The 23,460-nt window shown below is 41.3% G+C and overlaps 1 protein-coding gene across 4 annotated transcripts in view; it reads left to right on the top strand.

Moving 5' to 3' along the window:
* The window catches only part of nrg3b (neuregulin 3b), a 198,840-nt gene that overhangs the window by 82,256 nt on the left and 93,124 nt on the right, over nt 1–23,460 (top strand). For all 4 annotated transcript variants that reach the window (XM_025057337.1, XM_017034376.2, XM_017034375.2 and 1 more), the window contains one exon: nt 17,313–17,448. In XM_025057337.1, the coding sequence (XP_024913105.1) occupies nt 17,313–17,448 (136 nt within the window). The remainder of the gene's footprint in view (nt 1–17,312; nt 17,449–23,460) is intronic.

Below are 23,460 nucleotides of genomic sequence, written 5' to 3'. Positions count from 1 at the left end.
GTGTGGGTGCGCGGGGCCGTGTGGGGCCCGGGGGGCCACAAGTTGATGGTCACTGGTCAACGACATATTAAACTTAAGCTGTCCCTTACTTTGAAGCTTTATACAGTATGTATACATAAATATATATATGTATGTATATATATATATGTATGTATATGTGTATATATATATGTATGTATATATGTATATATATGTATGTATATATGTATATATACTGTATATGTATGTATATATGTATATATGTATGTATATATGTATATATGAATGTATATATGTGTGTATATATACTGTCTTTATTTATATATAAACAAGTTCATAGCAGTATATATTTCTGCTATTTTATTTTCCAGAGTCCTCCTGTCAGACTTATCCAACAATACCTCATTGTCGGATTTCCCGCCTTAAAACTGGGACAATATCTCAATATCTGACATTTCGCTGCGCTCTCCTTTCTCCTCCAGTAGCACAGGCGGCTCAGGCTCCTCAAGGAGGAGCTAAGCCACAGCCTTTCTCATGTTTCTGCATTTGTCTGCCTGATCGGATCAGAGCAGTGTCTCCGCCGTAAGTGAGCAGTCTCAAAGGCAGCGGCTGTTCCACCGAGAGAGACAGGCGTCTGCAGGTGTACGTACTGCAGCGTGTTTCTGTCCGGGTTCATTTCTGGAGCACCTGGGGGATGAAAGTGCCAGTGCCAATTCTGCGGCAAGTTGGCGGCGAGACTCCGAGATAGGCCTGGCTATCGGGAGCACAGTAGAATAGCAGGGGAAATGTGGCTTGTTCGCGGGGAAGCAGAGCTCATCAGGGCTTTTCTTTGTCTGCGAGATGCACAGTCAGTGGGATTTCTAATTGGGATTAAGTCTTGTGCCCCTGTTGAGTTTTTTCCATGCTAGTTATCATTAATATAATCCAATTAGTCCATTCATTGTGTTATAGTCTTGTCTCCATGTTTCCTAATGTAGGTGCATATGAAGCAGACTTAATTATGAACCTACTGTAAATAAATGAACCTCACCAGGTTCATTCCATGTTCCGGGCCTACAGTTTAATTGCTTCCAATCTCATTCGTGAACTTCTTCACGAATGAGATTTCAAATAAACTCTCTCTCTCTCTCGTTGTTTCTTTGTTGACGCCTCCATTCACCAGATCTTCTCCTCTGCGGACCTGTAATGCTTTATCTCCTGAAACTAATTACCATTTTCTGAGGATTTACTGTAGCCAGTAATAATCCTCCATGGGAAAACAACCGTACATTTTTTTAGGAGCACACGAGCTCTGTGAATTTTCTATTTCAAACGCTCCGTGCTTGTTGCACCAGCCCCTAGCTCTATTAACCACAGTTGATACGTTGCGTGCCGCGCCGCGTTCCACGGCTCTCTTCGTAGAACTGTGCAGAGGAAACACATAGGCCATCAAGAGAGAGCTTAACGGACTTAATCAGTGGAGTTGAATGGAATTGAAATGTTTGTGTTGTGGATCAGATGGTGTTTCAGTTAGGGGGCCTGCACTTGAACCACACTTCTTTCAGTCAACTGTTTACCTGCATCAGACATTAGAATACATATGAGACGCGCAAATGAACGTGGACGGAATCGCACCCCGATGTCATGGCTATTGTGTTCAAAACATACACGGTATATTAGGCAGGTGAAATAGAGTCTGTGTCTAATATAACGTGGACTAATAATGTGGCTTCTTTGTTGCACTGCCCCCTACAGGTTTGTCAAGATTGTCTGCGGATACCTACACTTAAGTAATAAATGTGTATACATTAGCAGCGTTTATGCATGCATATATATATGTATTTATATGTATATATATATATACTGTATGTGTATATATGTATATATGTGTATATATGTATATATATATGTGTATATATATATATATATATGTGTATATATGTGTGTGTGTATATACATATATATATAAATTTGTATATATATATACGTATGTCATAGTTTCATAGTTTGGTGAGTCTCAGGGGTTCGGTTGAAGAGAAGACACACACTTGACTCATATGATTCGTGATGACACGCCCCTCGCTTGGCCATCGCGGAAGGGTTCGGTGAATGCGCATATGAAACTGGTGGGGTTCAGTACCTCCAACAAGGTTAAGAACCACTGGAATACTGGCCTTTATGACAGAAATATATATATACATACACTTCCACATATATACATATATTATATATATTTATGTATATGTATCTGTTATATAGGCTGAACAGCTCTGGTTGATCCCTTAGAAAAGTAGCGTTGAGCCCATTTGATCTCTTTCCAAGCGATCCTGGCTCCGATGCTAATGAGAAACACAGGCAGCCATTGATCTCCCCCAGTGTTCTAGCTGTAATTGTAATGTAACTTATTTAACTTATCTGCACCATTAGAATCAGGAGCTGGTGGTAAAGAGGATGTGGGGTTGGGGCGGGGGGGTGGGAGGGGGGTTGTAACACAGACACACAGGCGTGGACGAAACTGGATGGTATTGTTGTTGTTGTAGCGGGCAGACAATCACCTGGAGCCATAAGCTGAGAGGAGTGAGGACGAAGAGGCGAGGTACTGAGTACTACCACAACGGTGGATTACAGAGGTCCGCAGTAATGGAATAAGAATATATACCGTGAAGATTTGTAGAGTGATCCATTCGTGCAGAGAAGTGGTCAATGGTTAAACCGGTCCTGGGGGCACACAGCTACAGAAATGGCTTTGAACTGGGACATGAAGATAAGAAATAATAATAATAATATTAATATTTTCTGCTTGACCTTTAATCAGAGGTCACCACAGCTGCAGTCTACAGATTTATTTGGCAAAGTCTTAGACCACATATGCCTTTCCTAAAGCCACCACACCTGGGGTATTGAACCCAGAACCTCCTGGTGGTGGACAGGAAAGAAATCTGCAAATATATATACATATATATAATATCTTATTGTATTGACTCCAATGCATCTGTCATTTCCTCTCTTTTTATCACCACTGTTTAAAATCACTTACACTACAACAGCAGAAATCCTCTCCCCCTCCTTCCTACATTCATCCTCGGCACGAGGCTGAGGCTAGGGAAGCAGAGCCAGGCAGGAACTAGCAGCCATCGTACCGGTCACAAAATAGCCTCCATTGTATCAGTAGGTGCTAATACCGGCCCCGCCGCTTTGCTCGTGTATGCCCTCAGTGGCTCCATATGCCAGGAGAGCTGCCAAGGCAGCGGACAGGAAAGCTCAGTGACTGCCAATCTGCAGATGCGGGAGCTGCCGCTCATGCATATTAAACCCACACCACCTGCTCGTCGTATATCACACCCTGCTTTCTTGGTCCCGGGAATTTTAATCAAGCGCGCTGACAGGAAGCCACTCTCCAGCCCATGTCGCTGAATCATTCAACGTCTCTCTCCTCCTAACTCCTCCTGCCGCTGAGACGGACATGCATGGCTACGCTGCATTCCTCCTGAACCTTGCAGTTGTGTTCGGGAGGAGGGGGAGCGGCAGGAGAAGGAGCAGGGTCTGGCCGTGTGAGGGGTAAACACCTTAGGCATAACACGTTATGTTTGTTACATTTCCAAACAGTTATTGACACTAAAAAGACAAACTGTACCTTGAAAACCTTAGAAGACTTGCTTGATTTTTATTTATTCATGTATTTATACTTGATATTGAATCGATATCGAAGCATTTGGCGCAATATCGAAGCAAATTAATATTGAATTTTGAAGTTCTTTACAATACCCAGCCTTATCCGATACCGATACTGCAACTTGGAGTATCTGCCAATACGATATCAATCCGATACCTTATTGGATCTTTTCTCCTCCAGCATGGTGCGGGCTGCCATTACTGAAGCAATAGTGTCACTGTTTACTGCGGGGGTGTCAAACATATGGGTCGTGGGCCACAAGCGGCCCACTTGGGCATTCAATAAGGCCCGCTTGATTGATGTTGAAAGTGAAAAAAAAAATGCATTTGTTTTTTTCTCATATACTTGTACTGAATTACATGAAAAACGGTAAAAAAAATAGACTTATTGTTATTTTTAGGTAATTATCTTATAAAAAAAGAGTTTGGTTTATTGTATGCTACACCAAGTTACCTTGAGGATTTAGGCTTAGGTATCGGATCAGATGGGCTATAGTTGTTTTTTTCCATATTCAATCCTGAAATTTTGATTAATATCGGACTGATACCATACCATCAGTACAATGCAAAATGAATTGGTTTTGTAGTGTTAAATACTTTGTCAGGTAATGAGAGAGAGCATGGTTAACGTACATGACCGGGACACCAAATCTGGGGTTTGTGCTGAGATGAATTTGCTGACTCTGATGTTTGGAGATGCATAAGATGTGAAGGTTTGTCTCGGCTTATCGTTCAGTCTCATCCTCAGTTGCTGAGCTCTTATAATAAGTAAATGAAGACACAAATAGGTACTTATTCAACTGCGCTCTTTAGTCTCTCTTCCAGGCCTTTCTGGCAAACCATGCCCCCCCCCACCGCACCCCGCCCGAACCCGCTGGGATTTAAAATTTTATGACGTTTTTAAATATAGTCTTAAACACAAAGAAGGCAGATGGAGACGAGCGCTGCCAAGATGAGACCGAGTGCGGCATCAGCAGTGTGGTAACAGTTTGACGCACAACAAGCCAAATATGTCCCATTTGATAAATGGTCTGTTCTCGCTCTTCATGAATTGTAAATAGAGGACAAAGGACTTCTCATGGACATGGAGTGTTGTGATGGAGACACGCTTGGCATCCTGCGGACTGGATACACGGACGCCGCGTGTTCCAAACATGTCATTAAATCATGAAATGTGATTCAGAACGAAGCGTTGTTACGTAACATCCCATTGAGTAGAAAGGGTGGAAACGCTCCACGGCTGATTCATCAGAATCACATTTCATTAGCTAGATAGCTAACGAGCTAACAGCATGTGAACTTTCTTGGTAGCTTAGCATAGAAGTAGCATCGGAATACAAGCAACAGCTTAATTTAAGTGAAATACCGTACGTGAAAATGTCATCAGGAAGCCTTTATCTGTTGCTCACTTCCCGTGTTCTTGAATCCAAATCGGAATCTTTAATACGATGGCTTCATCATTAAATATGCACTGAATACGTTATTTGCTCTGTAAGTAACAGAGATGATGACATTAAAGGCGACTGCCACAGTTTATATAAAGCTGAAGCAGCTCACGGCCTTCTGTGATTTACCCCCCCGGGGTGGATGGATACATGTTCACGTCTGCGCCCGGTGTCAGCGCTACACTGCGGCGCTCGCGCTAATGTGATCTGTAGCAAACGCTGCTGCAATTACAATCATCTCTATTAACAAACGCTGTTAGGGACACCCGAAAGTGCAAGCCTGCAACTTTTCCACCGGCTCAAGCTGCACGGGAAATCACGTTCGGGGCAGTTCTGAGCGGTCCACGAGCGGCGAAAACAGTATGAGTTATGCTACAAATTCGAATCAATAAATCCGGAAAAATATTCTGCCTGGTTTCATACAACGGCTAATGGATTGTGGAGACAAATAGGCATATAATAACTCTGCTCTGTGTTTGTGTGTGTTATCCACGTAAACATCATTATTGATGATCAAGGAGTTTTTAATGCTGATTGTATTCGACCTTGATTGAGAATTATCATTGCTACATAATCATCTGTCTCCCTGTCGCAGCCTCAGTGTAATGAAAACCCGTTCAAAACACAGTGAAGCACCGTGGCTTCATCCAGCCCTCGTCTGTGTAACTTTGAACTGAGGTGTCACGCCGTCTATAGGAAATCCAAAGACAAAGTTCTTCCGCTTGTACTTTTAATAACCTGATGCCAGCCATGTTAATTCCATCTGCACAGCTCAGATATTGATTGAGTGTACAACTTTGGGTGAACCACAGCTAGGGGGCGCTTTTCAGTGTGAACGTGACTAAAAAGAAACTAAAGAGACCTATAATAATAATAATAATAACTGTAATAATGAAACATTAGTTAATTGATTCATTTGTTAAGCGCTTTACTCAACATTTAAATATACATATTATAGCTGACTATTTTAATGATAGTAAGCTCTATAACAATAGTTTCTTATAGCCATCATTAATTTATAAACTTATTTTTTATAATTATTGAAACAAATTGTAATTTGAAAATATACTTTTGATTATCATTTTAAGATAAAAATGAATGAAAATGAATGTCTTCTATAAATAAAATCGCTATTTGTTTGCATTAAGCTGGTATTGGCTTCAACTGCACTGATTAAAAATAATAAATGATTTTAAATAGTTTATTGAGGGCCCAAAAGAAAAACTGTCAAGGCTTGTCGTCTCAAAAACTGCTACAATACCTTTCTGTTTTTTGTTTGTTTCTTTGTTTGTTTGTTTTCTCCCTCCCCAAAATTACTCACAGCCTGGTGTGTCAGCAGCACCTCTGTCCATGTCAGGTCAGCCGCCTGTACTGGTGACACAGCTGGTGTCTGACGGTGCACCTCCAGCACTGCTGTGGTGCACATCAGACAACGAACAAGTCCAGTCGTACGATAGAGCACAGCGCGGGCCATTTGGACGTACAGTGAAGTCTCTCGGCTGCAGAACGCAGCGCGTCGCGTGGGCTGTTGAAATACGTTTCTTGGTCACTTTATGACGTGTTGTGCAGCGATTTCAGAAGAGGCACGGGTTTGGAACCTGCAGGGGACTCACCTGCGTGGTCGCCCATTACCCCGAACATCCATCAAGATGTAGCGGGTCAGAAGATAATTGAGAAAATTAAAAAAAAACAAACAACCTTTTCATTAGAGGGTGAAGTGTTCATTTGAGGTTTAATGCAAACTTGAGGTCATTGAGGGTCGGTCTTTTTTATTACCCTTCAGCTGCAGGCCAAAGACAAAACCAAAAAGAAGTATCTTTGAGACTAAAAGTGCATCTAAAAGCATTCTTCTCCTCCTGGCCGTTCCCTTCGGGGGGCGCCACAGCGGATCATCTGCCTCCATCACACTCTGTCTGCTTTTACAGCCCACCACAAATCTTCTCTGAGGTCTTCCTCTTCTCCTCCATCTCCAACATCCTTCATCTCTCCTTAACACACGTCCAAACCATCTCAACTTCTTGTCTATAACTTCATCTCCAGACTTCTCCGCTTTAACCGTCCCTCTGATCTGCTCATGCAAACATCCGAAACATCCTGTATCATAGCAGATCTCACTACTATCTGAAAAAACTCACATTAGAATCATTTAAAAAAAATGAAAAAAAAGCATCCCATCCTGTGCACCTGCTTAAACCAATCACCAGTTTGGCTGACCGCAGGCATTAATTGCACAATAACCGGGTGCAGTCCTCCAGCTCTGGGCCCACTGAGAAAGGTGTGAAGGACATGTGGAGTAATTGTGACAAATGTCCCATTGAACACCTATCACTGGGCTGTCACCACCACCAAGGCTGTGCGCTCTTTAACCCTGCTCACAGGCAGCCGCTGCCACCTTTACCCAAACGCTCCGCAGGTCAACGACGATCTGTTTGTGTCAGGTCAGGGACGGGAAGGTTTCCCAAGGCTTCTCGTCTTAATAAACATGCACGACGCCGGGCGGAGAAATGTGTGTGTGTGTGTGACAATCACGTGTGTCTACCCAGCTGTAACTTTGTACATGATAACCACAGGCTGTGCGTATGTAAGCATGAACATCAGGGACGCTAACACACGCTTCTTCTTGGGTTTTTTTTTTTTTCTCTCGGTTGCATAATTTGCTCATGGCTTTACTCCCCAGGCCCTTTGTTTGTGCTTACAAGCTCAATGTATTGTTGTTTTCATTTATATATTCATGCTTTCCATAAAGCTTACGTAACACGCTGAATACAATTTAGCGTCTACTGTACTGCATGTTGTCTTTAGTAGGATTCCAATGAAATGCTTTGATTTAATAGTGATTGCCATAATACTGTTTCGTCTTTCGTCTTTCTGTCTAGCCCTGGTTTCTTATCTCGTTTCTTATTTGATGCAAATGTAGTATCGTTGTCTTCAGCATGGGTAGGGCAATTACTTTTTTCTAAGGGTCCGTATGAGAAACCCAAGCTGCGTTGGGGGAGCCAACCCTGCAATAATTTAGCCTTAATTATGCTCGATATTATTTTTAACCCAGTGTAAAAAAAAAAAAAAAATTAAGATGCAAGAAGAAGCTGAGTAAAGACGTTTAAAACGAGTTAGTTCAATTGTGTTTCCATAAAAGTTTTTCAGAGCACCGAGGCGTCTGATTGGTCTGTCGCCGGGGCATTAAACTATTTTTAGAGCACTATTTTTAGCGGAACCCAGGCATAGAGTAATCAGGTTTTCATTATCGGAGCGACAACGATTCTTACAGATATTATTGGAACGTAATCAGGTTTTCATTATCGGAGGAAAGAGCGACAACGATTCTTACAGATATTATATAATAATGCTAACATCGTCGGCCGATATCATCGCACATCCCTAATATTTATGATGTTTTATTATCATTCAATTTCGCACGCCACTTTTTAAAAAAGGCGTTTGTTACGTTTCATGGTGTTTCGTTCAGACTTGATGGCTCCGTGGGGTTTACAAATTGGAATCCTTGAGCTTCAGTGAAGAGTACCACAAACACGCCGTGCTACCTTCAGCCTCTGCAGATAAATATTTAACACTACATGTCACCCTTAAAACACAGCGTTCAGTGTCGGTGTTTTCTTTTGTTTGTGCTCAGCCTTTTTTTTTTTTTCGACGTGAAATTATTAATTGATGTGTTGTTCATCTTTGTTTTTCTACAACTTCCAGAAATTATTAATTGACGCGTCGTTCATCTTTGTTTTTCTACAACTTCCAGTTCGGTACGACCTCGGCGTATGAAATCAGATCAGCAATCTTTATCCAAGCCTCCACTTTGCCCTTTACAAATAAGGTCCGACCTTTAAAGATGAGACAAATCAATCCTGTTAATAGACTTCCACTGTGACCATGTATTCGGATTATTCTGCTGGGTCAGGCAGCGAGAGTGCAGCCACGTCTGCTGCCATCTACTGGTGAAATATATATTTTTAAAAAAATTGTAAACGATTGTACGTTATCCCACGCGGGCCGGCCACGTATTATTGATTTTATGACACAGAGGCTGGGGCCCGGTTGAAATTTAAACACGGGCCACAATTGGCCCCCAGACCTCACTTTGGACACAGCTGATATAAATAAATGATTCTTCAGTCATATATGGTTGAGTTGTGTCAAGGCCGCGGATTTCCGTACACACTGACTAAAATATTTATTTCCCTGAATGGAGCTGTGTACGAAAAGTAGCAGTGCATGCTGGGTAAGCAATCCCCAGGCTCTCTTAGGACTCTGCATGTACGTAGTAAGCCTTTGATGTGTACTGCAGTAAACACAGGCAGTTTTCTCCCAACCACAGTCTCTGGGGGGCGGAGGCTCAGCATAAGAACACTAATGAGCACATTAGAAGAGAAAGCCATGGAGGGAAAATGCTCGCCGTAAATGGAATTGTCTCCTGTGTTGTCTGAACCAAAAGAACTGCTGTCTACTGTAAGTGCGTTTGTCAGAATCCATTGCACTTCCTCCGTGCAGGCTTTAATATGTTTGTTAGCGGAAAAGGCATGAAGCATCACGGTGTCTGCTGTTTTTGAGAGATTTTTTTTTTTTATTATTATTATTTTTCAATGCTGTGAAGCATATCGTTGAGTTATGTGACTGAAATCAATGCTGTGAGGCATATCGTTGAGTTATGTGACTGAAATTGAAAGGAAGCTGAAAAAAAAAACAAACCCAACACTATTTTGTCTACAGCTTTGTGTTCCTGCACTGTAATTAACATTTGGAGGTAATCAAGCACCGGGACTTAACAGTGGGACTGTGAAACAACGGCGGCTTATGCAACGACAGCAACGCCAAATTATGATAAATGGAACTTTTACCAATCATTACATTTAAGATAATTACAAGTTACGCCGGAATCTGGCCAATTTGCAATCCAGCAAGTCGGTGGTGTCCAGGGCCGTTGGGCTCAGGGCACCAAGCCAACTGCATCCCTTTATTAACTTGGTGCCGGTTCAAACTCAATATGGCGGCTCCCCTCAGCCTACAGTGTCATCACTTTGTCCAGGATACATTTGAATCCTACAGTTATTAACAGGCAGTGTGGTCCAGGCCCTCTCTAATGAGGTGCTGCGGTGCTACCTCTCTGCCAGATGAGTCACACAAATAGGTCGTCTTTGAAAAATGGATTTCAAAGTAAGAGCTGCAGTCTGATGATGATGTGCTTGAACTTTCGTTTGACCTGCAAAGGGGACACAGAGAAGGTTTGTTTTTAAATTATTTTCCGTGGTTTTGATCACTTCATATTTGCACCTTTCTGAGTGTGTCACGTCCAGTGCGTGACAGCAGCTTCACTGGGTTGTGAAGCAGTTCATAAACTCATGAGAGGCAGAACTTCAAACCTAAAAATCTGCAACAATTAACATTTATAGTCTTAATTATGAAAAGAAAATGTGCGTTTTACATAACCTTTAAGGCAGAGGTGTCAAACATATGGCCCGCAAGCCAAAACTGGCCCGCCGGGGCGTTCAGTCTGGCCCGCTTAATGAATGTTGAAAGTGGAAAAAATGCTTAAACACATCATGTTAGTGATGGTTTGTCAAATATTTCATTAAATATAAATATTTCTAATATACTCATACTTATTTGCATGAAATCAAAGGGGGGGGGAAACAGTGACCTATTGTTATTTACAGGTAATTATGTTATGATTGTACTGGTCCGACCCCTTAACCCTTAACATCTAATTTTGAGTTTGACACCCCTGTTCTAGTTTTTTAGTTCTATCATAACAATTGATTCTCAATATGGTGTAATCAATGGGCTGTCGGTTTGAATCCTGGGCCAAAAAGGACTGTAGTTTGTTAAGCAAGCCCCAAAACCTTTGGTGTTGGACCTAATACCAAGGATTCCCTGTTATTAACTGTGGTGTTTCAGGGAAAGGTTACAGGATTTTTTTTTATTTTATTTGAGTACTAAATGAATATTAATTGCAAGGAAAATACTTCTCAGTCTGGAACCTTAATTTGTTTGGTTTCACATAAGTCGTTACTATAACTAGAACATTAATTTGCCGGGTTTCTGATATCCATCAGAACATTAATTTGCCGGGTTTCTGATATTAATTATTTAATCATGAAAAACTAACCCTCGACTGAAAAATGTCCATTGAAAAATATAGAATGTGAGATTATATCTGGCATGACTGTTGCATTGTGGGAGTCAAGGTTTAATTGGATCAATTTGCACAACGATTAGGGCTTTTAACGGCAGCGTAGCGTTAAAAATATCCCAGAATTAATTGCAAATACTTAGTATCGCAGTGCCGCGTTGTACCTCAGTACATGCAACCCCTTTGTCGATGAACAACGTAGTTCCGGCATTTGAAGTGTTCGTAGGAAGAGAGCCTTCGCATTAACATCATGGATACGTTTTCGTTATTTCACTTCCTGTTTTGAAGAACTTCTTTTTAACTACTGTCATGTATGAGTTTCTCCCTTGTGAGATGGTAGAGTACATTTTAGAAAAAAAAAAAAAAAAAAGATTCCCAATTTACACAACATCCTTTTTGCATGGCAGCTACTCAGTGTTAATGACCAAGAGGAGATATTAGCCTCAGTATTCCGCTTGGAGAACGTCTCTATAGCGCCATCTGAATCTTTGATCTTCAGCCGTTCTAACCCTTAAAAGTTACCGGGGGAATCGCCAATCTGGATTGCCTTTGCGCAAGAGAGACATGAAAATTGTTCCAAAGAGTCTGGAGTGAGTCACTTCTCCAGTACCTCCCCGTTTATTAGTCCATTTTCTGCAAGGAAGTTTTCTTTTTTTTTTTTATCACTTCTCCAGTACTTCCCCATTTATTAGTCCATTTTCTGCTAGGAAGTTTTCTTTTTTGTTTTTTTTTTAACAGTTAATGGTTTCATAGAATTTGCCGCGGGGCTCGGCGGACTATTATTTTATACACCAAAAAAAAAAAAAAAAAAAAAAAAAGCTAGCTTCATTAAATGAGTTGAAAAAGGAGCCTAATGGCAACTTGTATGGTATGTTTGTCATAATTAGTCGTGACAGGACATCTCGATAATCACCCAAAGCAAGGACACATCATTTGTTAGCAATTACCTCAATAATGACGATGAAGATTAATTAAAAGTATCAGCCTGATATGTTTTTAGAGCTCATTTGATGTCAAAAAAAAAAATCATAATAGATTGGAATTCTGTTTTAATTTGCTTGATTAATTCAGATACTGGGTTCACACTAATAATGTCATGAAGATGCCATAACACAATGTCTTACATTACATTTTTTTTGGAACAGTGGAGTTTTATTATTTAATTTTTTTTTTAAAAAAAGCACCATTTTTACATGATCTTCTTTGACGGGTGCTCGCTCGGAAAACTTGCCTTTCCTTCACCGTTGCATGCCTGTCACAGTGATGAAACGAGAACACATGCAAAATTGACAGCCTGTAATGCTCGATATTCGGCCAGATATAGTATCTGAAGATGACTTCCCTCTTGATGTAGACAAGACGGCGAGATGACTAGAGGTAATCCTTAAAAAAAAGTAAGACAAGATAGTATTTGGCATTCTATTATGGGTAATAAGTGCAGACTCATTTTATCAGGCCTCCCGTCAGTTGAAGAAAGTTCTGTGTTTTGATATTCTGTTGGCTGGTAGGGCTGGGATTGGGCCAAAATGTAACAATATCCAGAATATATATTTGAATGATATTTAGGGCTGCAGTTTGGTCCAAGACTAAATGTTGAAAAATGGGGCCTCTCAATTTTTACAGTCTTGAATAAATAAATATAACGCAGAACACAGAATTTCAGCACCTTGGACAGTGGTAAATTCTGGCGCTGTGATTCACGCAGGTCACACAACATGCCAGGAGTCACACACAGAGATCAATAGATTTCAACTAGCAACCTTCAAGCAGATCGACCTTCCCGTCTCTGGTTGGAAAGGGTTATAAAATCAGAATTTGTTTTGAGTTTCATGAGGATTTGGTGATTTATAAAAGCAAGTGGTCTTGTTCATTGGCACTGCACTGACCTTTCACATTCCACCCTTGTGCTGCTTGTTCATTGGCACTGCAGTGACCTTTCACATTCCACCCTTGTGCTGGGTCAACAGCGTGAATTAAGAGGTAGTGTGCTGGAACCATTTCACAGACACCAGAGGTCAAGTCCACCATGACCCAACCCAGGCATAGCCACTTTATTTGGTGAAAAATGTATAAATGACATTTTTTTAAAAAAGAGGAAAGTAGTATTTGGAATCTCTGAGCACAGATAAGATTACTTGATAGTAGTATCAAAGGGCATTTGGTATCTGCATGACCTTGGCTTTTCTAAAGTGACTATATCAATGGTTTTGCTTACAGCCGAAAATCCATTTCTTTTTTATCAGAAACGTCCTCCTGCGCGCGCTCCTAAAACCTGAACCACTCACGAAGTAATGCAGTTTTGGTCTTTGTACACGAAGGGTTGCAGTTTTCAGATGACTAAGTCACTGTGACAGTTAGCTCCGTGGACGTGTGGAGCACCAGGGGAATGTTGTGTTGCTTTTTCCATTAATATGGTTGCATGTTGAAACAGGTAGACTTCAGAACAGCGCTCTCTGGGGCATGGTTGTTTTGTATTTTGGTCAAGACGTGTGATGGAGGCAGCACAGGTTTCAGGGCTGATGCTGATCAAAAACAAATACATTTAGTATAGATAGATAGATGGATGATAGATGGATGGATGATAGATGGATGGTAGGTGGATGGATGGATGATGAATGGATGGATGGATGGATGGATAGATAGATGGATAGATAGATAGATAGATGGGTGGGTGGGTGGATGGATGGATGGTAGGTAGCTGGATGGATGATGGATGGATGGATGCATGGATTGATGGATGGATGGATGGATGGATGGGTAGATAGATGGATAGATAGATAGATAGATGGGTGGGTGGGTGGATGGATGGATGGTAGGTAGCTGGATGGATGATGGATGGATGGATGCATGGATTGATGGATGGATAGAGGGATGGATGGATGGATGGATAGATGATGGCTGGATGGATGGACAGATGGATAGATGATGGCTGGATGGATGGATAGATGGATAGATAGATAGATGGGTGGGTGGGTGGATGGATGGATGGTAGGTAGCTGGATGGATGATGGATGGATGGATGGATGGATGGGTAGATAGATGGATAGATAGATAGATGGATGGATGGATGGATGCATGGATTGATGGATGGATAGATGGTTGGATGGATGGATGGATGGATGGATGATGGATAGATAGATGGATGGATGGTAGGTAGGTAGGTAGGTAGATGGATGGATGGATGGATAGATGGATGGATGGATGGATGATGGATGGATAGATGGATAGATAGATGGATAGATAGATAGATGGATGGATGGATGCATGGATGGATGGATGGATGGATAGATGGATGGATGGATGCATGGATGGATGGATGAATGAATCAATCATACTTGGTTCTATTCACCATTAACAGTAATCAATCCTGATTACTCCACAGCTAACCTGTGATCAATCAGATTAAGTACTAATAATGATAATGATATGAACTTGTTCAAATGTGTTCATCTATTTCTAAAAGCTCTGCCATGTACTGCTACCCTGAGTACTTCAGATGATATACTACAAAGTTTTTCACTTGACACCTCCACGTCTCCTGCGGCCCCAGGAGGACCATCCGTCTCCTCTTCGTTCCTCCAGATCTCTCATCATCTCCTGGGCCTTACATCAAGTGTCCCAGATTTTTCAATCAATGGCCGTAAACAAAACACAGCCTAAACCAGTTGCAGGGTACAAACAACACTATCATGTGTTTTATTTTTGGGTTTGTTTGTGTGTTTGGTGTTCCACAGTCCACACATTGCTTTTCTCTGGTGTAGAATATAAAGCGGAATATAAACTATGAAGTAGATTTGTTGATTTAAGGAAGCATGTATGCGTTTGCGTCGAAGAGCACAACATAAACGGATCAAGGCAGAGTCAGGTGTGTAATCCATTTGTATTGGCAGCGAGCCGTCGATCCCATCCTCAACGCCAGACTCTATGATGAAGTGAAAGAGCTCCAGTGCGGTCATGTGTGTGCCCCGGGCTCGTGTGTGCATGGATGATTCTAATGGAAGCTCTGCATACATTAGCATGTGTTTGCACCTGCTGGTGCGTGTCACTGGTGTGTCGCTGCGACCACATGGCTGACAGCCTTGCTGATTTCACTGGGCGGAGGAGGCTGCATTGCAGTGCTTGCACATGGAACGAGCTCTCGGCGTGTGAGCAGCTCAGGGTCAGGGGAGAGGAGGAGAATGGGAAACGCTCGAGTCTCAGGGCTCATCTCTGGGTTTCTCTGTTATTCCGCTGTATTGTGTAACACTGTGGAAAATAGTCCTCACTTCTGTACTTTTCACTTTTTGTCTAGTGATTGTACAAAAAAAAAAATTGCAAATGATTTTACAGTCACCGCTCAGAAAGCTACAAGCTAACAGTTAGGCTAACCGTGGTGGCGCCGCTGTGAAGTCACTTATAACGACACAATTTATCCGACACCATCATCCAGTCCAACATCTGCATTCGAAGATAACGAAGGTTTTTAGATGTAGCTTTACCGGAGTTGTTTTGAAGACGTGTCATGCTACATGACTAGCCTCCTGCGGGCTAATCCTGAAACATGACATTCGGACAAGTAATGTTTAATGTCCCTGCTCTGTAGGGGCAGGTACAATAAACACCCCCCCCCCCCCCCCCAGCTCCCTCCCTTCCCTGACAGAAGATGAATGAGCAAATTTGAACGTCTGCAAAAAGTCACGGATTTGCTCTAACCTCCATTGTCCAAGTCATCAACACCTGGCTTTGTCCTCAGCTCAACCATATATTTATTACACAGTCACAGTGGAGGAAATCAACCTGAGCTGCTGTCAGCCCCACAATCCTTTGGACAAATTTGCTGCCATTAGAAATTCCTCCTGCTTCTCTCGCCGTAATCCCGCGAACATGATTGGTGTGGCGAGCCGAGAAAATGCCTCCCTGTGGAGTTCTGATTCTTGACTGGATAAAGTGCCCGAAACGTGAGAGAATTCTATATGTTTTACTTTGGGAACCTTTTGCCTGCAGGGACGTGTCACTAAGTAAACAATGTGGGTCAGCGATACAGATCAACTTCGAAGACAAATGTGCCAAGTGATGGTTGTCGTTGTGGCCTGGAGTCGGTGTTTCATGTTCAGTATTATTAGTTATTACACGTAATTATAAGTGAGGTTGTGAAATGGTTCATATTTTTGATATGATTAATCGGGATTAATCGTAATCGCAATTAATCGTGGTTCCCATCAGTTTTTATTTGTGATTAATCTAAGGGATGGGAGTACCCATAGGGAAAAATGTAAAGAAAATTCAAGATTTAGCTTCATTGAGTTGACTGTCGGTGGCGTTTCGAATGTGATGAGAGTGGCTATAGTGTCGGCAAATGCACGCTGGGAGTGGAGTTGGTATTTTAATCTCCCGCGGTGTTTGCAAATATGTAAATGTGTATTAAACAAACAATCAGTGGATGGGCGGTGGAATTATGGGATGTACCGTGCTCATCGTTCTGCCCTTTCAATAAAACGCGTCAACAATTTTAGTCCCATTTGTAATCTCAAATGAACCTACGCAATTAATGCATTAGCAGAACGGGCCTGCTTATAACACACTTAACACTGCAAACAGGACGAGTGAGAGAAACAAACCACATCCTTTACCATGGGTTTAATGTCTTAAATGAGCAGGAGTTGTATTAGATCTACACTTGTGGAACCCTCTTCGCTCTCAAAGTTCTCTGGCCGCAACAAGTGGGACAACATTTTTTTTTTTTTAATTTTTAAGGAATTTTATTTAATAACTTAAAACTCAATTTTTTTTTTTTTTTTTCATTTTTAAGGAAATTTTATTTAATAACTTAAAACTCAAAAGTTTTTTTTTGCATCAGTGAAAAGTCCCTAATGAATAAAGCTGTTCAGAGGGCTACAAGGGATGAAGCCTTTTCTCTCAGTCCGAGGGGAGTGGTCAAATTAGTAGTGAGAAATAAATCACTGTAGAGGAAGCTACCACCCCAAAGACCAGGAGATGAATGGAACACTCCCCTCTGGATCGGTGTGATTTAAGATGCAGAATTTCAATGAGTTTGTTTTTTTTTTTTTCCATTTGCCTTCAACTGTAACTAAGTGTCTCTCCCTTGTTCTCATCCTCAGCAGTGGCCCCCACGCCTCCCAGTCCACGTTCTGAGGTTTTCAAGCCATGTGTGGAGGACAAGGACCTGGCCTTCTGTCTGAATGAGGGGGAATGCTCCATCATCGAAACTGTGGCTGGGGTTCACAGACACTGCAGGTCAGTGCTCGAGTGTCCGCCGTCCATGTTTAGGCGTTGACCCTGGGGGTCGTTTTCATTTCCGCTGCTTTTTATTTGGTGTCGCCACTCTGAGAGATTGTGCAGTTTGAATGATAACGCTCCGATTACATCACGGTGAAAATGACTCTCTCTGAAGACTGGCTAATCCGTAGCACTCTCCTCATCAAGGGTGTCCCTCCAATAATCCCATACTTTAACATCGGGGATAGAACATTCCCCTCTCAATAATAATTTCCTGAAACATCATTTTTCATACTTGTGTCGCTAATGTCATCATATTTGACAGCTGTAATTTCAACTTGTCTGACTCGGGGGGTTTTTTTTTCGTTTTTTTTCTCGGGTTAATAGCTTCTTCAAAGTTTGCAGAGAGAAGCAGAGAACTTATTCCGGCCCGGGCGTGTTACAGCAGGCTTATAGGATTTTCTCCTGGTCGAAATTTGAACTTTTTAGAAATAAGGCTGATTCATTCTAATAGCCTTGGTCAAACCCAGACACTGGCCAATTCTGCCTTTTTCCAAAAATGTACTTTTTTTCCTGTTGGCCCTTTTTTCCCCCCTTTTTTATTATAATTATTTTCTGTGCTGCTGTAAGTTATTTATTTATTGCTAATTGTTTGCAGAGTTAGTTAACAGCTCGCAGCAGCTGGTGTTTGTTTATAATCTGCCAAGAAGTATTTGGGAAGTGGAACCGAGGGGCATTTAATGGTCACTTGTAGAGTAAAAATCTGTGTACTTCGTTGGTTAGTACTTCGTTGGTTAGTACTTAGTTCGTTTTGTACATTCTCATTTTACCATATTTGATATTTTATTTGGACTCTGTTAACTGTTACCACTGAGGCCTTCCGTGGCCACTAGGGGGCAGTCTCCGCAGTCATTGGGTGACAAACAAACAACCATTCATACTAGTGGTTTTTTTGGTCATTTTTTTCCGATACCAACATCGATCCTTAAAACACCTGTCAAACTCTGTTCATTTAACAACTTGAATTATTGTATTGTGTTTTTCTTGACACATTAGTCCTTACAAATTACACACTATTTTACCTAAATTGAATAGTTGATTGCTACTATCAAGGAACGACGTAGGCGTGGCCACCTTACCAGATCTGTCCATCTTTACACAGACAGATTTTAAAAGTGTTACAATTACAATGTTAACAAAATTAAGTGTAAAGAACAGGCTCGGACCAGAACTTTCACTGATCGTCCTTCAGATTCTGCTTCTCCCCCCCACTTTCTCCTCTGCTCCTTTCTCTACTTTTTTTTTGTTCTACCCTCAGGCGGTCATTGAAACCCCACCTGCCCGGCAGCATAAATACTGCTAACTTCTAATAATATGCCCTTGATGTACTTAAACACATCTCGGCAGACATAATTAAAATGCTAATCAGTTGCAAAATCCAATCATGAGGTATTTCAGTGCCTCTGATCGTTGATTCACCCACATTAGGCCGCCTGCACTGCCACCTATAGCTGTTCTATTCTACTCCAGTGTATTCATTATGCGCAGCCATTGCACTGTCTATGACATGACATATTCTACAGTCCGTTTGTTCTCTAACAGTATGTCACTTTATAATCCTTTTAATTAGTTTAATTACAAAGTTTTAGTGCACGGGAAAAAAAAAAAAAAAAAACCTAAGTGAAAAAGTATGCTGTAGGCATTCTTATGACTAATGCATCTGTTCGTGTGTGTGTGTGTGTGTGTGTGTGTGTCGGTGCTTTATGTACAAACATGAGTCATTTGTTTGACTGTACAAGGCGTTGCAGTTCTTGGCTCTACATGTGCCCGCGTGTTAGCTCCGCTCTGTGCACAATCCGTCTACTCGCTTCAGTGACGATAAAAACGTTCCACATTATGCGTACAAAATGCGTACAGTTAAACATAAACGTGGAACGAGTGACGAATTGTGTAAATGAACAGAAAATCAAAGGGCAGTAATGAAACATAATCGTAATAATGGCAGCACGTTGGGAAAACTGGAAGCATGAACTGAATACAATGATGTGAAAAGCTTATATCATCTGCATATAATTGAACAAACAACCGAGATAAAATTCATATGTATTTTCTATACATATTTGATATGCAATTATAAAAAATGTACTTATTTTGTTGTATACAATATATATATTTACATATATGTATATATACCTACATATACATATATGTTTATATATATATTTATACAGTATATATTCATGAATTACTTTTCATTTTTCAAGTCTGTGCTTAAAAGTGATGAAGTTTTGATGTGTAATGAAGGACAATTTCTCACCCGAGCAGCTCAGGAATAATCAGGATTTATAAAAAAAAAAACAAATTCAGAAAATTACCCGGTGAGCTGTAGTTAGCAACAAATAAATGAGTCCATCCTGTGGGGCTGAGGAGAGATCGGAGGGTCTCACCTGGAGGAGTCATCCATTCGTTGGCCTGCAGCAGAGTGGATGTGCAGTGTTAAAGGGCCAGGCCAGGATTGGGAGTTCTTCTCCTGAGAAATTGCCTCTTTTGCCTGAGAGAACAGAAAGTCAGAATAACGTGATTTGCCTGAAGGAATGTCAGATTAATATCATTCCCACTCTCCTGAGCACAAGGGGTTTCAATCCGGCCCGCTTGATACATTTTGAAAATAAAAATAAAATACACAAACACCTTATGTTAGTAATGTTGTGTCAAATATTTCATTAAATAGGATTTCCTCTTTATCTAATTTACTTGTACGTCTTTGCATGAAAACAAAGGGGAAAAACATGGACTTATTGTTATTTATAGTTCATTATATTATGATTGTACTGGTCCGGCCCACTTGATATCTAATTAGGTCGTATGCAACCCCTGAACCCAGATAATTTGACAATAAAATCAAAGCAGTATTAGTACTACCTAGTAGTACTAGCAGTAAAGCAAAGGAAGAGGCTGAAAATTTACTACACTGTCAAATAATTACAGGAAATTCTTATTCAAAGACGTGCTTGACAGCGATGAAATAGAATGCGTCTTGCCAAAGTGCGGTTCTGCACACGAGAGCCGGAGACGTTGCTGCCGATCAATCGTCGCTCCAGGGAACGCGACATCAGCGTCGCCATGACAGCCACTGCCCATCTCCTGTCTCGTGTTGGCAGTGGCGAGAGTTTAAAGATTGCTGCTTCATTTGACATCACTGTTTTCCCTCTAAGCTCCGTGCAGCGATAGAGAGATGGATAGATTTCTCCCCATGACGCGGAGGGAAAGATGACAGAACAGCTGGAGTCGCTCGCACTGTCTAAAATGTGGAGTCGATGCGTCGATGGCACGAAGCGTTCTCTGGTCTTTGTCTCTCGAACCTGAAAGGATTCGATGTGCCTGTTTGCCCCGCTAATAACAGCCGCAAATAGCCTGGTTATACAAATACCAGTTTTGGACCCTTTTTTCATGTCACACCTTTGTCTTTTTAATATCGTGTAGCCCTGAAAGAGCTAACACACAGTTAGCTTTCTACCTGGCTAAGTGGATGGCATTATGCTAATTTGGTTTAAATGCCGGAATAACAATTATAGAAACCAGCTGCCATTGTATTAATTGATGGGCAGATGCAGTGGGATGTGCAGCTATTGATGGACACCATTGTCAATCAACTGTTTTTTGTTTTTTTTTTGTCTCCTTTTTTACAAAATATATCTCATTTAGTACGTTTGAAATACAAACAGTTGCAACAATTGTATCGAATCTAAGGAAATCAAAATGGAAACCATTGCTGAATTTGGTCCGGCTTCAAAAAGCTAACAATATGAAATTTACTAGGACAAAAAAAAAATTTCTCTCGAAAGACGATAGGAAATGTAACTTAATACAATCTAGCCTTAACTTGCGTTTTCAAAAGTAACCTTTGTTACAAAATATTATACAAAGTTATAATTATGATTAATTATTATTATTATGATATATTTAATACATATATGATGTATAAATATAATTTTAAATAATGCATATTTTCAAAAAATGTCATCTTAAATATCGGTAATAGTTTTATTTCTACTTTAATTTTGCCACTAAAACTTAGTCACATGTAGACAGTGCGTACCTCGCTTGGTTTCTTGTCTTTAGTTGAATATGTCCGTGGCTTTTCTGAGTTAGACCAAATGAAAACCTTGACAGAACGGTGTTGTAGCGGCGGCTTCTACGCAGCGCAGCTCTCTTCCTGGGAAATACGGTTAAGGGGCGAACGAGCAGCTAAGCCTTTCCTCCAGGGGAAAAATGTCCCCGCGCCTGAAGTAGAGAATGGCCACGGGTTTATATGGGGCAACCCAGATTGAATTAACTTTGGACGAGATAGCACATTTCCCATAATCCTCCGAGAACCGATGCCCGGCGTAAGAATTCCGTGTCAGGACACGGGGAGACAAATAGAAGCTGCAGCCGACCACTGGGACACTTTGGTCGGTCTGCCAGGAGGCGGCTCTGTGTGTTTAATATGCTGGAAGCCTGCTGTGTTTTCATTTACAGATAAAGATCGGACACAATCATTCAAAGTCACAGAGAGTTTGGGAACGAATCCATGACCGATTCACAACGTATAAATACATCGATTACGTTTTATTTTTGTTTTCTGCTGCGTGGCTCGACGTTGATGTGTCAATTTGGTGATGCTCATTAGTTTAAATGGAACGTAACTTTACTTTTTCTCGTGTTTCTTGTGCTGATGCCGCCTGGGTTTGTATGATCTGTTAGTCAAAACAGAAACCTGGACTTGAGTGTGACATAATTTAGAGACATCGTTTCAAAAGAACCTCGCTGAATCTTGCCTTGAACGTATTTAGATCAAAAGATATTTTAAAACAAACAGGTTTCATTTCATTACCTTAAAAAAATATATATCTGTATATCCATGTGTTTAAAACCATATTTTTGGACATATATCTGCCTTGTGACCAACATATATACAGTATAGTTTGGCCAAAATTTAAAAAGAAAATGATTTGGAAAGAACTAACTCAGAGTTCTTGTCCAACTTTACCGTTACGTTGAAGAATTGACAAATGAAAAAAATATAAATATAGAAAATCAACAGTGTGATTTTGGTATTAATTAAGATGAAGTCAAAGTCAAAGTAAGTCATCTAAAAAAAAAATCAAAGAAGATGTGATCATACAGTCGTCTTTATATTTGTGCTCTGTCACCTCTGTGTGTGTGGGTGTGTTGGGGGGGGGCATTGTGGGTGTGCATTAAAACCCTGGCAAAGCTCAAGGTTGCTCCGGTCTGCCATTACCATGGTTACGTCTCTCATTTGTATGAGGCTACCGTTGAAGGAAGTGTAGCTGTTGACCGTGCGTGTGTGACATGCTACGTCGGCTACATGCAGATGTCGCAGCATTAATCAGTCCCACCACTGCAACAGTTGCACATGTAATTGATAAGAAGTTAGCTGGTATTTAAATGATCATTGATTTGTTATATGTGTCCTATCCTTCACAAAGCCTGCTGTGCAAACACATCACCAATAAGAGCTAGGTGCCTCCGAATGCCTACGGGGACGCGTCATTTATCCCGACAGGGAAGCACATCATATTTAACCACCAAAAAAAAACCACAGCCTGCTGTTTAACAGAGCTGTTTACTTCACTGTCAGTTCATCTGTGCGGCGCGTTCAAAGGTCCCCGTACGTCGGACGTTCCCGTATGTTCGATCACGTCACTTTGAGCCAGATTCCTTCCCCTTTCTCGGAACACAGTAGATGTTGACGGCAGCATTAACAACGTCTGATGTGACAAAGTGAATCACATAAATGAAGCCCACAGCCACTTAACTTCCCATTGCTGTTTCTGTGCCTCTCATCTTCCCTTTCCTGCGGGGAGCCAGTTCAGCGATTAAATTGTCACCGCGCCGTCAGACCTCGACAGGCTGCACTAATCCACGACGCTGTCTTCCCTCTGCTTATCCATCCACCTATAGAGGGAGGATGTTCTCCGGGCTTAAGCCAATGGGCCGTGTCCCCCATTACCCCGCCTGGCTGGC

This window comes from Cynoglossus semilaevis, chromosome 8 (genome assembly GCF_000523025.1).
Source record: "Cynoglossus semilaevis isolate Cse_v1.0 chromosome 8, Cse_v1.0, whole genome shotgun sequence".
Classification (NCBI taxonomy): Eukaryota; Metazoa; Chordata; class Actinopteri; order Pleuronectiformes; family Cynoglossidae; genus Cynoglossus; species Cynoglossus semilaevis.
The sequence above is the reverse complement of the archived record's forward strand: the minus strand, read 5'-3'. Positions and strand labels throughout refer to the sequence as shown.